At 34.8% G+C, this 16,496-nt stretch overlaps 1 protein-coding gene and 1 long non-coding RNA gene across 2 annotated transcripts; one reads left to right on the forward strand and one right to left on the reverse strand.

Moving 5' to 3' along the window:
• Nucleotides 1–3,751: 3,751 nt before the first annotated feature.
• On the forward strand, nucleotides 3,752–6,363 carry LOC147557871 (uncharacterized). The gene is made up of 3 exons (XR_015235387.1): nucleotides 3,752–3,809; nucleotides 3,909–3,959; nucleotides 6,117–6,363. It is a non-coding gene; the product is annotated as an uncharacterized LOC147557871 (long non-coding RNA).
• Nucleotides 6,364–8,169: 1,806 nt separating this feature from the next.
• LOC147557872 (uncharacterized) lies at nucleotides 8,170–8,977 on the reverse strand. Its single transcript, XM_086664347.1, has 2 exons — nucleotides 8,721–8,977; nucleotides 8,170–8,596 (listed from the first exon to the last, which is right to left on the reverse strand). The coding sequence occupies exons 1-2, from the start codon at nucleotides 8,975–8,977 to the stop codon at nucleotides 8,170–8,172; spliced, it is 684 nt and encodes a 227-aa protein (XP_086520473.1).
• Between the last annotated feature and the right edge of the window lie 7,519 nt (nucleotides 8,978–16,496).

Genomic DNA, 16,496 nt, shown 5'->3' on the forward strand with positions numbered 1-16,496 from the left:
TTATTGTTGTCTTCTTTACATTTACTCTACACTGGTATCCTATATAATTTGGTTTAAAAAGACTTAGATGCTTCATTTCATCGCATTAATAAAGTTTATAAAAGTTTTCATTACTTAAGGTGTTCCAAATCAATAACATGTTAGGATTATCTTTCAATAACTTCTGTGTATGTAATAGACAAGTTCGTTGTTACTAAGGTTAATTAATTTGGAATGTTGGACATTTTTTTTTACCTATTTAATGCATATGGATGCGGTTGATTGGAGCTTACGAAAAAGGTTTATGTGCGAAAACAGGTACCATATACAACATGTTCTCTGCTTCCATCCTGCAAGTGCAATTTTTGTATTTTGCAGGTTCATTAATATTTGCAAGTGCAATTTTTGTATTTTGCAGGTTCATTAATATTTGGTAGTTTTCCAATTGTTTACTCCTAAAATGAGTGGGGGAGTGGAAAAAGTAGTAAGATAAGTGATGAGTTTCTAATTTAAAACGAAAAATGAGCAAAAACACATCAATTTTTTTTGTTGAAAAAAAAAACACATCAATTTGAGTTGTTCCTTCATTATTGTCCGGGAACAATAAACTTTTGAGTAAGTTGATTATGTTGATTCCTTTATTATTGTCTTCTAAGTCCTAACTAGAAATTTACCAAAGGGATAAATTCTTAATATAACATCTACTTATCAAGAATTTACATATGAATCTAATTTTAAGCGTGCCGGAGGCACGAGTTATACTTGTATCTATATAATAAAACAGGTTGAAAAGTGCTGACTAGGACAAACAAAAAGATAAATCAAGCCGTCCATCTAAGATCATCACTAATTTCAACCGTTTGATCATTTCCGTTATGATAAGCGTTAGGGATTCATTAATTGCTCTAGTTTAATTGGCTCATACTTTGGGTGCCCTGGAATCAAACCTAGGAAATTATCTAGGCGCCTCAAATTATAGCAATTGAGCTCTAGGTGCCCCATACATTTTTAAATGTGGGATGGCGCCTGTAGCAGTTGCTTTTATAACAAACCTTTAGTCTTTCTCTCCCATTAAACAATCTGCTTTCTCTTCCGTTACCTTTCCCTTCACCACGATTTCCTCCATGTCTTCCGTTACTTTTTTCTTCACCACTTCAATATTCCATGTATCTCTCTCCTACCTGTCATCATTCATCCATTAATCCTCATCAATGGAGGAACTTCAGTTACTTTACCTCTGTACAAAACCAGAGCTGTTCACCATGATTTTGCACCCTTCTAATCAAGGTTACTTTCCCTGAATCAAGGTTCATGTTGTTTTGAACTTTTTGTAAAAGATTTGATAGTGGTTTATTGTTCTTCTTTTGATGTTATATGTTCTCCGTCCCACGACTTTGGTTGATTATCACCTTCAGTATGCTACAGACTCATCCAATTTAACAACCCTAATTTGGTAAATTCAAAATCCTAATATTCATTCAATTTAATTGTTTTGATTTTCAATATTCTTTTGGCTTTTTAATTCGGAAGTGGGTAGTGGGGATTTCAATTTCCCCTTTCTTTCTAACAATTGTTTTGATTCCCAGCTCCATCATTAAGCCAAGGTTAGTACTCAATTGTTCTTCTCAATAACAATTTTATGGTGTTTCTCTCTCCTTTTTGGATTGATAGATTTTAGTTAGATTTATTTGTGAATAATTCATTTTTAACCCATCAATTTCCTTCTGTTTGTTGATGTTGAAATGTTCATGCCAACCATAAGTTATCCAGTCAGAAGAGATACGTGATATGTGCTCATGGACATTGCACTCAAATACATCCCACTTCAAGGATGGCTGGATAACATCCCATGCCAAGGATGTATTATAATAAACTCAAAAATTTATAATTATGGTATATATATATTGCAGTATATGTACTTATTCGATCTTCATATTATATGCTGATTTGTATCTTGAGTGTCATGTAATGTTTCTCGGAGTCTTTGTTAAAAAAGATATTGAAGGTTGTATATGAAGAAAATTTTCACAATTCGATTTGTATAGTGTTATAGATGAAAATAATAACCAGGCAACACATATATTTTATATAATAAACTCAAAAAATTATATTGCGTCCTGAAGTGGGTTGAAATCTTTTTTTTTGTTGAAACAATGTGGGTTGAAATCTTACATGGATGGTTTGATTTGCCCCATGTCACTCTCTTAATTGGTTTGGCCAAATCCGGCAGCCCACTTTAGATTCTATATTCTACCCTGCTTTTTGTGAAGATTCTCACTGTTGTAATAAGTTTTTCGAAGTTAAATTGAAGTGCATAGATTTATCTGTCTATGTATTTGTTAATGACTCGTAAAACGACATCTATCCATCTAAATCCAGTTTGTTAGTTAGTGAATATTATGTAGTTTTACCAAAATTAAGGGCCTGTTAAATACAATATATGTAGTGCACTGTAATATTTCTAAGAAATATAAGCATGGTTTTCTTCAATATGTTTAGGAAGTGAACGTTATCGTTGCTTCATAGATTATTCTCGACAACATCGAAGACTTCACTTCAATAATAAGCACTCGAACTGCGTGAACGTGTGGTTAGTATGTATGCATTATGGGGGCTTTTCTAGATGTCTTCGTGGGATGTATTTTAGTGCAAATGATAAAGAAGAGATGATGTCCATGATATACGAGCAAAAAAACCGAGCATGATCTGGATATTCTTTTCAACACTTTGTAATAATTTTTTTTTTTTGTTTCAATTTCATTTTTCTAATTCAAATTTTTAAGAATAAACCTGTTATAAATTATAATTTTTTAGTTTTATATTTTCGTTTAACATCAGCGTCCGTGCCGGAGGCACGGGTCATACCTAGTCTATTATATAAAACAGAATGATGAGTGCTGACTGGGACAAAACTATGACAAAAAAAAGACAAACCCAGAGATAAATCTGGCTGTCCGTCTTTTGTTACGCTAAATCTCACCGTTAAAATTTTCAACGTTAAAAGTAACCCAACGTCTTTCGCTAAATCACACCGTTAGAGATGCTGACTCTCCACATCTGGCCGTCAAAATTGAGAAAATCATCCGTCGAGGCATTAAAATCTTCGGTTTAAAAATATCTCTCTTCCAATCAATCTTACCAATTCAGAAAATCATGCGTGAAGGCATTAAATCACTCTCAATGATCAATTTCAACGGAAATCTTCAATTGCAAAACATCTCTCTTCCCATTCCTAACGGAGATCTCTGTCAATGATCCCTAACGCTCGAATCCCCTTGATTCCATCCATCAAGATCACTATAAAACTATGGTTGAGAAAGTCTGTAATCACCATCCTTAAAAAATCTATGTATATTGGTAAGTTTGAAAACATCTCTCTTCCAAAAATTTGTAGAAATTACAGTAAAAATTTGTAGAAAGTTGTAGTTGCTTTAGAGAAATTACAGTCCACAAAATTTGTAGTTGTTTTTGTATTTGGTTTGTAGTTGTTTTGTAGATGATAGTTTGTTTCTACAGAGACATAGAGAATTTTGTAGTTGTTTTAGAGAAATTTCAGTCCACATAATTTTGTAGTTGTTTTACAGCAATAGTTGTTTTGTAGTTTGTAGATGGTTGGTTTGTTTCTATAGAGAATTTCTTACTTCATATGTAGTATCTTTGTATAGAGAATTTTCTGTTGAGTTTACATATATATTGAGATATTTCAGTTGCCAATAACATGTTTGACAAAACTCCCCAACTAACTTACACTTTTACGTTTTGTATCCAACAGTGTTCACATTTTGTGTCCAACAATGTTCGACATCTACAACTTCAATCGCTACACAAAGGTTAGTATTGTTGTCAAGGTTTAATTGGTTTGTAGTCTTTTTCTATAACATGTTTGACCTCCCCAAATAACTTACACATTCACATTTTGCATCCAACAGTGTTCACATTTTGTGTCCAATAGTGTTGTCAACTTCCATCGCTACACAAAGGTTAGTATTGTTGTCAAGTTCCAACTAATGTTAACCAGCTGTTGTTAAAGTTAGTATACTTATCCCGCTACACAGGCCGTCACAGAGACACATACATATTCATGTTATTTGAAGAGATTGATGGGATGTCGTTGACAAAGTTATCTAGGCATAGTATGAACTTAGGCAATGTCTGAAAGTACACTTTTTTTAAAAGAAACCTTCCGAAATGAGCTTTTTCCTGTTGTTTCTATTTTTTTTGGTAGTTGTGGTGGTTGCCTCTACTTTTGCCAATTCAATAGAGTTGTGTCTAGATTAGCCTATTAGGTGATTCAAAGGAAATCTGAATTTCTTCTTTAGCCTATTTGACCAGCAACCTCACTTACCCCACTCGATTTTGTTTGTTTTCCTTCGTTAAGGTGACATCTTCATAGGCATTTGACTACATATTGATATATATATATATATTATGTATATCAGCTGTCATTTGTATCGATAACCCGCCATATCTTAGGGCAGTCTTGAATATACTCTGCAAATAGTCTCCTCTCATTATATGAGCTATTGGGTCTCATTAGATAAGCTGCCTTATGTTTATCAGAGTTGTTTCCCGTGGTCTGTAGTGTCAAGTTTTCAATATTGTGCATTTGAATTTTCGTAGGCAATTGCTTTCAATGTTTTCAAAACAAATTTGTTGTTGTGTCGATAGAATATCTCTTTAGTCATCCATTAATGGTGACATAACTCTGCAAATAGTCTTCTCTCATTATATGAGCTATTGGGTCTCATTAGATAAGCGGCCATATGTTTATCAGAGTTGTCTGACATGGTTTATAGTGTCAAGTTTTCAATAGTGTGTATCTGAACTTTCTTAGGCAAGTGCTTTCAATGTTTTCAAAAGAAATTTCAGGTTTGATGTGACTTTCGTTAGTAAGGGAAATATTGGTCATTGTAGCTTTACCAAAACTTTGAGCATCAAGACCCAATCAAACCCTGGAAACTCATTCCTGTAGTTTAGTTTCAATTGCAATTACTCTTTAATATGATAAAGCATTAGCATTAAAACGTTATAAACTTGACACTTTAGTTGTCACACATTATATTCACACACTTTCAAATTCGAAACTTCCCATTTTAGTTGTCACACATTATATTCACACCTTCCAAATTCTGCCATGAGAATAGACAAAATAAAAACAAGAAGAATAGTACGTAGTTGGAGTGAACTATTTTTTTGTAAAAGCAATTTTAACTTATATAACTCCGAATGGGTTACCACTTGGCTTGTATATTGAGTAAAACACTCAAAATAATGGATGTCTGTTTTGTAAAAGCAATTTTAACAAATAAAACTCCGAATGGGTGGTTGTGCAAAATTTGGATACAACCCACTTGCCTATTTTAGCTGAAATCTACTTCTTATGTTCATTTTTCGAGTAGTTGGCTTTGGGTAAAATGATACATTTCCTGTACCTCTTTGTGTAATAGTTGAACATGACCATCATGAAGAGCAAATGTCTCCATCCTTCTTGGGTAATAGTTAACTCTCTAAGACATGAAACACTGTAGACTTCATGCACAAATTTGACTATGAATTTTTTTCAATCTGTCCAAACTCCTAACGGATTTACACTGTTTTTTTTTATGTTCAGTTGGATTCCAGAGAGGCATATATATGCTCACTTTAAAAGGGCACCTAAAGATAATTCATATTTTCAGAGCTCAGTTTTTTCATGTTCCAAAACATGCAGTCGTATATATTATATAAAGTAGTTATTAAAAACAATATTTACTAATTAATGTCCTGCTCATTTTCAAATTTGAAGTTGAATTGTAAATTGAGGGTATAACTATATCCCTTCTATCTTAGATCATGTATTCCTTTTTAGTATTGTTGATTATTACTAAAAGTATATATTCTGATTATCTTCTCAAATTTGTCGACTTTGTAAAATTTAGTATAGTCCTAATTAACTTATTAAACTTTAATCCCGCATATAAAAACTCGAAAGTTGGATTATTTGAACTTTTCTGCCAAAATTTATCCATTGATCATAAGAGTTAAGTTAGTATTACGTTTGGATAGGGAGATATTTTTTTTCATCTATTTACCCTAAAATTATATAAGTGGTTACCACGTTGTCTTAGTCTCATGTTTTACTATGCTATTGTGTACAGAGGGATCAAGAAAGGATTGTCACATCAAGGTGGGGATGAAGTCATCAAAAGACAATCATGCGAAAGAATTGCTCATTAAACCCTTCAATTCAACACGTGAGATTGATACAATTAAATATATACACAAACATATCTATAAAGGTGAAGATCATACAACTCTGCTGGTCGAAGCGGCAAACGAGATTAACAATAATCAGCCGTATTACTTTTTTTTTTTTGTAATAAAGTCCTTTACTATAAATTTCAATTTATAAAAAATTGATATTTTTATTTTCAATAAAAATATTTCGATTCTAATTACTGCCCATGTATTGGGAATAAAAATTGATACGTTTTCTATGGGAGCAGAGTTTTCTATGCGGAGGACAATCGTCCTAGGTCAATACATATCACTAATGTACTCTCTTAAACATGTAATTGGTTTCTCCATTTCTCATTTCAGATTTTCATAAAAGCATAACCTTAGTTTAAGTCATATATAAGGTCATTTTAGTGTTGCAGTGTAATATCATGACTTTTTTATCGCATTCGATGAATTGTACCGTGCCGGAGGCACGGGTTATACCTAGTACAATATAAGAATAATTTTATAATATATGTATACTCAAAATAAAATCTTAATAAACTCTAATTGTTGAATATTCATTTAACCTAGCTACTGAATTCGTTGTCTAAGTGAAATAGTCTTCTTCATTCGTTACCTTTCTGTCTCAAACAACAACCAAATCTCATTAATTCTGTTTTGACAATCAAATCCAAAATTTTATTGGACCACCGTATAACTAGATTTAGTAGTCTGGTTTGTCAGATGTCCAGCTAAGACCTGCAATATTAGCATATAGTGCTGCAGCTTCTTGTCTAATTTCGAAATCAACTGATGCGAACCCACTAAATTATCTTACAACAACACTCTACTTCGCCACATGTAACCCATTACTAGTAGGTGGATCTACTTGATTCTTTGTAGGGATATAAAGGTTAACAAAAAAATGAGGAACCACATACACGACCCTCACTTGGGGAGACATGAGTTAATTAGTACTGGAGTTGTCATCGCATCTTCTCATTGTGAATGTTCTACTCTTGAATATAATCAAATAGCTTCTACAATATGAAAATAAAAGTTAAAACCTATGTAGAGTATTCTAGTTCTTACGGTAGATTTTGCTTTGTGTGCGTACTGAAATTCAATTCTTCGATTCGGTAGATTTTTGTTTTCATTCATATTCATGTAAACATAATATAAACATATTCTTCTCTAGTTTTTGGTAATTTAATTTGTTGAACTGTAATGTGAGGGTCATCTTTTTATCTTGTTTTCTATATTGTATTTAATATTTATAATATAAGCTTCTCTGATTTTTATACATGAAACACAAATGAAACTCTTCAAGAGTTTGCATCTGGCCATTTGGGTCGTCTACAAAAAATTACAAACATAACTAGTGACAAAACCCACTGTAAATATACTATTTAGGGAAGTAAAATGCTATTTGGCCCGACAAAAGAGTGGCTTGAATAACGCAATTTGCTGACCTCTGCTAAATTTTCCTTGTCGGACCATTTGAGCCTCTTTTTCTTGCCCAAGTGACATTGTTTTACACCGAAAGACCCCCATTCAAAAAGCAATAAGACCTGTGATACTAGTTTAAATAGTTTTGGACCATCCTCCCATTCTTTTTTGCGTGAATCATGATTTGAGACCTAACCAAGTTGTTTTTGATCTTTTGATTACAAAGACTTCTGAAACGTGTTGGTTTTTGTGAAGGGAATGAGTTCTTACTGTTAGAGACACTGAGAGTTTATGAAACCAAAGCTAAATATACTGACATTTGGGATTTTGCTCAACGGTAATGCATCAACTCAGAAAACTCGAAAATTACATGATCAGACAAAAATATATAAAATGCTCCACTATTCAAATGTAGCTTCATTGTTCGTTACATAACAATATAATATATGTAAACTAATGATCAAATCATTACAAATTCAAATTATTCAATCTTGATTTATCTTAGTTAATTAATTCGTTGTCTAATGAAAATTGTTTTCTTCACTTCTCTACGTCAAACAAGAACCAAATCTCATTAACTCTATTCTGAAATTCAAATCGAGAACTATACTGAGCTACGGTGTAGTTAGATTTCGTAGGATTAGCAGCCCGACTTTTTTCGATGAGAGATAACCATTTAGAATTTGCAAGACTGGCATGAAGTGCTGCAGCTTCTTGTCCAACATCGGAGTCAACTGATGCGAACCCACCGAATTGTCTAACAGCAACATATTGAGTACCCCAGTTTTGAACATTTAATCCATTACTAGCAGGTGGATCTGCTTGATTCTTTTTAGGGATGTAAAGGCTAACAACAAATGAGGAATCACATAAAGGACCATCACTTGGGGAGACATGAGTTAGTACTGGAGCTGTCATATCTATCTTCTTATTGTAACTATTTTTCCCTTGAATATAAGCCAATAGTCTGTAGAATCATGAGCATATTAGTTACACACAATTCTTTCCGACTCTATATTTGTTTCAAAGTAACAATAAGGATAATAAAAGAAAATTGAAAATTGAAATGTATGTAGAGTATTCTAACTTACTGTCGAAAACCGGCCTTAGTGGAGTCAACGAAGGAAATGTTCTCGATAGTAGAAGTGGCCATCCACATTGTTGAATTGAATCGACGAATTTCAAAGCCCTTTCCTGAATCAATGACGTCGAAGCTTGGACATTCTATACGCCCACAAGTCGAAGGAAAAATTGAGACTACATTGTTACTTGCTAGACTTGGACTAAGTGTAGAAATAAGTAGACCAAATAGATAGAGAGACAATTTATAGAAATTAGTTTGAGCCATTTTTATTGATTATAGTTGGGGAAGAAAGGAGTAGACTAAAAGTGAATGAGTTTCTAGATACCTTTGTGGTAACCAATTGTCTCTATTTATAGATTAACATTGAAGATTTATAAGGTATTTCAAATATTTTTTGAACATTTGGAAGATTAAAGGAAATACATTTTTATATCTTTTTATACTACATATATAACTATATATTTCCATTAATTTTGACTATATTTAGGATGATATTTTCTATAGACTCCAAACCATACAAAAAGAAAGATGTAGGTTAATATCTGAAACGTAATTCTCAATCTAGAAAAAATAATAAAGGAAAATGAGATGAAAAGACTAAAACATAGTCTATCTTTTATATTCGAATGATAACAATATTTGCAATAAGCTTGCCGTTATTATATTATAGATCGATTCTTTAAATGAGCATATAAAATTCTCTAAAATGAATTTATATTTTTATAAATTGATTCAAAATTTTCTACGTACTCTCAATTGAATACATCTTTCATTTTCACCATAAAAATTCAGATATAATTTTCTGATTTAACACAATATAGAATGATTTGTTAAAGTTATCTCTTTATTTTTTTTAAGTAAAAGGATTATATTTTTATTGGTTGAAAATTTGTTGTGGACTTTAAACCCAACAAAAATAAAGAAAACAAATATTCATTCTATTGTTAAATTGTGTATAAGAAGAATTTAAATTTACAAAAAGTAATTGTGGTAACAGATATTTCAAATGTAATTCTAAATGAAAAGAAACAAAATTACGTCTATAGGCGTTCGACCTTTTTGCTCAGGTCTGCCTTCATTCTTCGTGTTTTCACGGTATAAGCAAGTTGGAACTCGGAAGGAACTCAAAGTGGGCCTAATCAGTGCGGGTATCGAATAACACGAGTTTAAGGGAGTCATATTTCAATGGAAGGGGTGGGATTTATGCCGAAAGGCCCGAACCCGCCCGCGGGCAAAGAGCCTAACGAAGGTCATTAATGCCCGCGCTCGTTTTGAGGACAACTTGCCCAACTTGCTAAATTTTGGTGGGCGGACATAGGTTAAAACCTCTACCCCCACACCCATCCATGCCCGCACCCACTTAGCGTCACTCAATGATAACCAATAAAGTTACATCAACTTTTTGGGTTGATGAAGCCCAACAGTCCATGTTACTAGGACTAGATGAGATGGTAAACAATATGTTTAAGGGTGATCATACGAACCCTGTGAGTTACTTTGCAATGGCCCAAGAGAGTTCCTACTTCTTAAAGGGGTAGCGAAGTGGTAGTGTATGGATTTGAGGGAGAAAAGAGTGGGATAAGTTTATATTATCACAATACCATAGTCGAATTACTTGAGCTTCTTAATAGGCTTTGGCGGCGATGGACAACGCGAATTTGAACATTGGTCGCCTGTTTAATCCGCTTACCCTAATAGCCATTGAAGTTTGGTGCCCGACCCGTCTGACCCGATGCTTCAAACGGTCGTGGATGCCCATATTTAATTGATTCCCACCCTTAAGTGAGACACATTATGACCAAGTCAATATTCACATACCATATTTTCTCTAATTTTGACCTAAATTTAACATATCTCTTTCTCTCTTGTAACCCTCTTTTTGTTTCTCTCGCTGCCTATCTCTCTCTAACAGATCTCTCTTTATCCCTCCTTGTTCCTTTGCAGAACGTCGTTTTTCCAAGGTCGGATATGTTTTTCCAGCCTACTCAAGCCCAAACTGTTGGGATCCCTTATAGGTTCTAACCAGGGAACGCATAGATCCCACCAAATGAATTTAAGTTGGGGTTTCTGCAATCGACTCTCTCCCTCTCTCGAAAATAACGTAAACCATAACCCTTGACCGTAGCTTCGCACTACGAAGTAGGTCTAACCAGTGCTATCTGTGTGTTGGTCGGAAGATATAATTACTGGTACGTAGTTATCAGTGGTAAACCTAATAATCCATTTGATGGTACATCAAAACTGACCCTCGGTATGATTTTTTTGCTACACTACCCGTAGGATTGATTATACATATGGTAGTTACCCGCTAGATGTGACAGTTGTTTTCTTTTGAATTGTAGAGATAATTTTGAGATAGACTAGAGGGGCAGCAACCGTGTCGGAATATTTTCTTTTATTTTCTTCGTTTTGGTTTTGATGGAGACGTAATGATGGTTTAGTCGATAATGATGTTGGAGAAAGGCAGTAGTTGTATTCCCATGTCCAGGAACATCATATAAAAATATATCAAATGTTCTACGGTTCACATGTCCTTTTGTTGTTCCAAATACAATATAAATTTTTATAATATATATATATATTCGAAATAAAATCTTAATAAACTCTGATTATTGAATCTTAATTTAACCTAGCTACATAATTTGTTGTCTAAGTAAAATAGTCTTCTTCACTTTTCTATGTCAAACAAACATCCAAATATCATTAATTCTGTTTTGACAATCAAATCCAGAATTGTATTGGGCCACTGTATAACTAGATTTAGTAGTCGGGTTTTCGTTAATGTGAGATGCCCAGCTAAGGCCTGCAATACTAGCATATAGTGTTGCAGCTTCTTCTCCAATTTCGGAATCAACTGTTGTGAAGCCACTGAATTATCTAACAACAACATATTTGTAGGGATTTTATACCCTTATACTAGTGTTTATAGCGGATAACGACATCTAATGTCTAACACTAGTATCCCCAAGATCATCATGCAAAACTAGAGATTAACTAATAGGAGATTGTAGATTACCTTAATCGCTATTTCCTTCGAACTAGTAGAATAGATTAAAGAAGACCAAGAGCTTCAAACGTAGCTCCTCTACTTGGGACACCGAATAGTGTATTTAATCTCCCTCCATGAAAGCTCGCTAGCACTCCAATGGTTGTTTGATAATAAGAAGACCTTCTTCTTGCTTGACTAGAAGATAGCTTGGGAATTAACTCACTTTCTCTTCTCTACTTGATGTGGTAGAGTAAGAAAGCTTAGAGAGAAATTCCACACCTTATTCTCCACCCTAAGAGTATTTATATAGAACCTTAATAAGAATCCACCTCCTTTTAGGTTTCCTAAAACACCCTTTAGAATAAGATTTAGGGAAATTGTCGAAAATAGCAACTTTTAGGTTTCCTAGCCCTCCAAAATTCAGCCCAATCCGAGTCCTATAAGTACCCGAATCGGTCTAGGCCCAAAACCCTTATTTCGGGCCTTTTTGCTATCTTTTGCTCAAATTCTATTTAGGCCTGTGAGATATGTTTATGGGACATTCCCAATGTTATATCACACTCCCACTAGTCATATCATCCGATTAAATACCCATTCTTATGTGTAACCTGATGTAGGATCCGATCGAAGTTAGCCGCGAATTACTTCGTAATTCGACGATCGTAGTTGGTTTCTAGCTAAACACTACGACCCCTAAATCAATCGGACTTGATGATCTTCTTCATCAATTGTCCTAGCCGACATATTGCTCGCATTGCCATCTTGGTCGAAGGACATCTCCTTCAACTCCTTCAGACTCCCACTTGGACTTAGAACATGTGCAATGCCTCGATTCCTATGTCAATTTAGTATCCCATCTGATACGTCACGTCATTCAAACTTTCTTGATCTCCGAGTACAACTGTAAAAGACAAACGATTAATTCTTAATCCGTTTGAGCGCGGCCACGCATTTTCAGTTGTCACTCATCAAGTGGCCTTGAGACACTTTTGACCTAATGTGATTAGGATGACACAATCCATTCTTGCGCTCCCACTTAACTTCATGTCTCCTGTCCTTCCCAGTATCTGTCTTTATAACCTCCTTTTACGGCGCGGTGTTTGACGGAACCAAAGTCGGACATTCCTTAGATAAGATGAGTGGAGCACTCATGTTTTGAGGAAACTCTCCAATCTTGTCTTTTGAGAAGTATTTGATGTTCATCAAGAGTGATGTACTTCTCAATACAGGGTTATCCAGTGTATAAACCTTTTAAACACCCAAGTAGTCGAATCGAATACACTATTCCTATAGCCCATGAAACTGAGCTATCCCATCGACTTCTGTACTAGTCTTCACGAGTCATTGTTGTCCATGCAATGACCTGGACTAGGGATTTGATAATAAATATTCCAAGTTCACTTAATAGGATTTCATTCATCAGATCACGTATCTGACAAACCTATTCAGAATGTTTTATCATCAATGGACTGTCGTTTAAACACTAAACCAAATTTAGACGACTTGTGAAATAACTCTATTATTTCTGATAACGAGAGTTGTAAATCTGAGCCTCTTCCGTAAAACTCTTTTTACCCACTCAGTTTTACTTGTCGAGGTTTATCCCAAATTTACCTCATGCCTTAGATTGTGTATGAATCTCATACTATGTCTCAGGTGACAGTTTAGTTTGACGGTGACAGTTTAGTTTGACTACCGTGGTAGTCGGTTTTAAACTTTGCTTATTATCAATTAACTTGAAGATTGCTATCTTCAACCTTGATAATATCTAGTAATCTTTACTAGAGTTAAGGCTTTTAATTTCTTATGTAGAATTTGCAACGGTTACGGCTTGAACACTTTTAAGCCTACTTTCCTTCCATGTCTGGAAGTTTGCTACGATGACAATTTGTACTACTTTCATCCTTTAGCCTTCTGGGATGTTTCAGTAGTGATTCGGGTTTCCAATCCGAATTGGATGTCTAAATGCTCATCATGTTCAACATGACTTGACTTTATGTTTTCAAACATAAATGTCTCTCTCATGCGTGCTTGCTCGTCGGTGTCTTTTCAAACTCCGATTTGGTAACGCTCTTTGTCATGAGTTTTGGGTCAAAATTCTTTTAGACTTTTCCGAGTCTTAGATTTTCTGTTTCGGATCACAAGCATCTCAGCTTACTGAGTCTCTCTAATCCTATCATCTTTTTGATCTATGCTTATAGATCTTCAGATGCCCAAAATGGCCTTTCATCCTTGTGTGTGGTCCTTTTATTAAGTTAGTGTGTTCACTGTTACACAACATCTTATGTCGTACTCAATCTTTTGTATGTACTCTGCATACGGACTCGGAAGGTTTGTTTCTCCCACTTACCTTCTTGAAACTCGTGATTCAAGATTTTTCTTCATTCCTTAGGAATCAAATTTCTTTGATTGCCTCTTTGAATCGAAGATTCTAACTCTTGCGTGCTTTTAATCCGTTGATGGATTTCTGAAGCATGCCTATGGACATAACTTGATTGGAAGAATCTTATTCTTCTTGTCTAGTTTCGGGAAACATGATTGTTTCCATCCTTCTCAATTTTCTACTTTGGAAAACCAATTTAGGTCTTCCGTTGACTTAAATTATCAAGCTTCATGTCTTGACGAAATATGGATTCCATGATGATTCTGGCTTCTAGGCAAAATCTAAAGTCAGTTTCCGTTTCTGCGCAGGTCTTTTATCTCTTCAGAAATAACCTTTATTTTCTGAGTCTTTGAGATTTTACTTTTGACCTTTTAGGGCTTTTGAACAACAATTTGGAATTTTCTCAACTACTTTGAGATATTCCTATAGAGACACTTTCACTTGCTTTGAGAGTTCTCCTGCGAATGACATTCGCTTTTGTGCGGTGGGTTTATAAGATCATATCTTTAACCTTTCCTTATCGGAGGAGCCGCAGTTTGTTTCTCTTGGTCGAATTTAATCGTCTTGTACAAGTTCCATGATTGTTCTTCATGACTCTTCATGATTTTTCTCATGATCGAATTAAATCGACTTGTACTTTTCTCCCACTTATTCTTGTAATAATTAGTGCTTTTCTCCCAGACTACTAGGTGTGCTAATTACTAGAAGAATACTATCATGAGCAACAAACACTTTGTTCTCTTGATTGGTTGTGGAAGAAGCTCAAATTTCTTTCAAAAAGAAATTGCGTCAGATATTAGCTAGTTTTGTAACGCTTTTTACAAATTTTAGCTTTAGACGGAATTCTGGTAGTTTTGTGGGAAGCTATGTCTAGACTAGTGGATTTTGGAGGATAGAGTTTGATTCGTGTTCTTCATCTTAATCCTTTTGGACACTCCAAATATGGATAGGTTAGAAGTACGTTTTGAAGATCAATCTCTGTTTCTGACTCAAGATTTTCTTTCTTGTCAGTTGATTCATGTTTTGGTTATTTGAACCTATCTTGTAGGTGTTTAACCAAGTTTAGAATCCTTAGGTATAGATTGTTTAATTTAGCACTTTTAATAACATCTCAATTTAGAAATAAAGTTCTTTATTGATTCTCCATAATACTTAGTACAGAGATGATGTTAAAAACTAGAAAATCGCTTCATCTAGATTAGTGCCTAAAGTAGACTTCGATCCCTTTCAGCATCCTTAGCAGTCGAAGCTTCTGCTTCCTCTTGGATCTTGTCTTCCTTAGTCAAATACTCAGTTCCCAGTTGCACCTGTACATTCACAATGATAGGGCAATTTTAGGTATCATATACCAAAGTTTTGGGAATTTTACAGTATTTGATAAGTTAACTGTTTATACCTGAATTGGAAGCCACTGTTCCATTCTTCTTGTCCTCCAAGAACTTAGGGCAGTTTCTTTTCCAGTGGCCCTTGCCATCACAGTAGAAACATTTGGTGTCAGGAGGAGGACCTTTGTCTTTAGGTTTGGCAACTCGTTTGCCTTTTCCTTTTAACGCAGTTTTCTTCTTCTGTTTTCCACCTTTCTTGAACCCTTTGTCCTTTTGTACCATAAGAACGTCCTTCTTAGTCTCCACTATAGTGACGTCCTTTTCGGCTGTTAGAAGCATAGAATGAAGTTCCTCCAACGTTTTATCCCATCCATACATGTTGTAGTTCATCTTAAACTGATTAAACCCACTATGGAGGGAGTGAAGGATAGTGTCGGTAGCCGTCTGTTGGCTATAAAGAAAACCTAGTTTAGCCAGCTTGCCCATGAGCCTGATCATTTGACGAACATGAGGCCCAACTGGTTTTCCCTTTTCAAGGCGCATGTCCATAATTGCTTTAGAGGTTTCAAACCTCTCCAATCTCGACTGTTTCTGAAACATTTCCCGAAGTTGTCGTATCATGGAGTAAGCATCCATGTCTATGAACTGCTCTTGCAGAGTCGGTTCTATGGTTGCTAGCATTAAGAAAGTTACAGGCTCTGCCTTTTTCCGCACACTCCTTTCTTCATCTATCTCTTCTTTAGTCGAAGTATCATCCAATACAGGAATTGAAATTTCTAGTACATGTTGCTTTCCTTCCATCCTGAGAACTATTCCTAGGTTCTGCTCCCAGTCGAGGAAGTTGTGCTCATTCAGCTTCTCCTTGTCGAGAAGTGAGCGGAAGTTGAAAATATCTTTTGTCATCTTTGAACTACATAAAAAAAATGGCAAAGTTTTAAAACTCGTTATCATTTTGAAAAACTTAGTTTTCCCACATTATTTAATAAAAATCGTCCCCGATTGAATAAGTGATTCCAAGATCCCAGTTCTTCGGAGTAAATCAGACGAAGGCCCTACCCTTTGACTCCGTCATTCTGGGTGAGTAAA

This window comes from Eschscholzia californica, unplaced genomic scaffold (genome assembly GCF_041429995.1).
Source record: "Eschscholzia californica isolate CP2 unplaced genomic scaffold, dmEscCali1.0.p SCAF_2, whole genome shotgun sequence".
Lineage (NCBI taxonomy): Eukaryota > Viridiplantae > Streptophyta > Magnoliopsida > Ranunculales > Papaveraceae > Eschscholzia > Eschscholzia californica.

Bases quoted from the DNA above. Each gene is read 5' to 3' on its own strand.
- LOC147557872 (XM_086664347.1), bottom strand. From the start codon at position 8,977: ATGGCTCAAACTAATTTCTATAAATTGTCTCTCTATCTATTTGGTCTA. The intron at 8,597-8,720 runs GTAAGTTAGAAT...ATGATTCTACAG, and splicing joins ACTAAGGCCGGTTTTCGACA to ACTATTGGCTTATATTCAAG.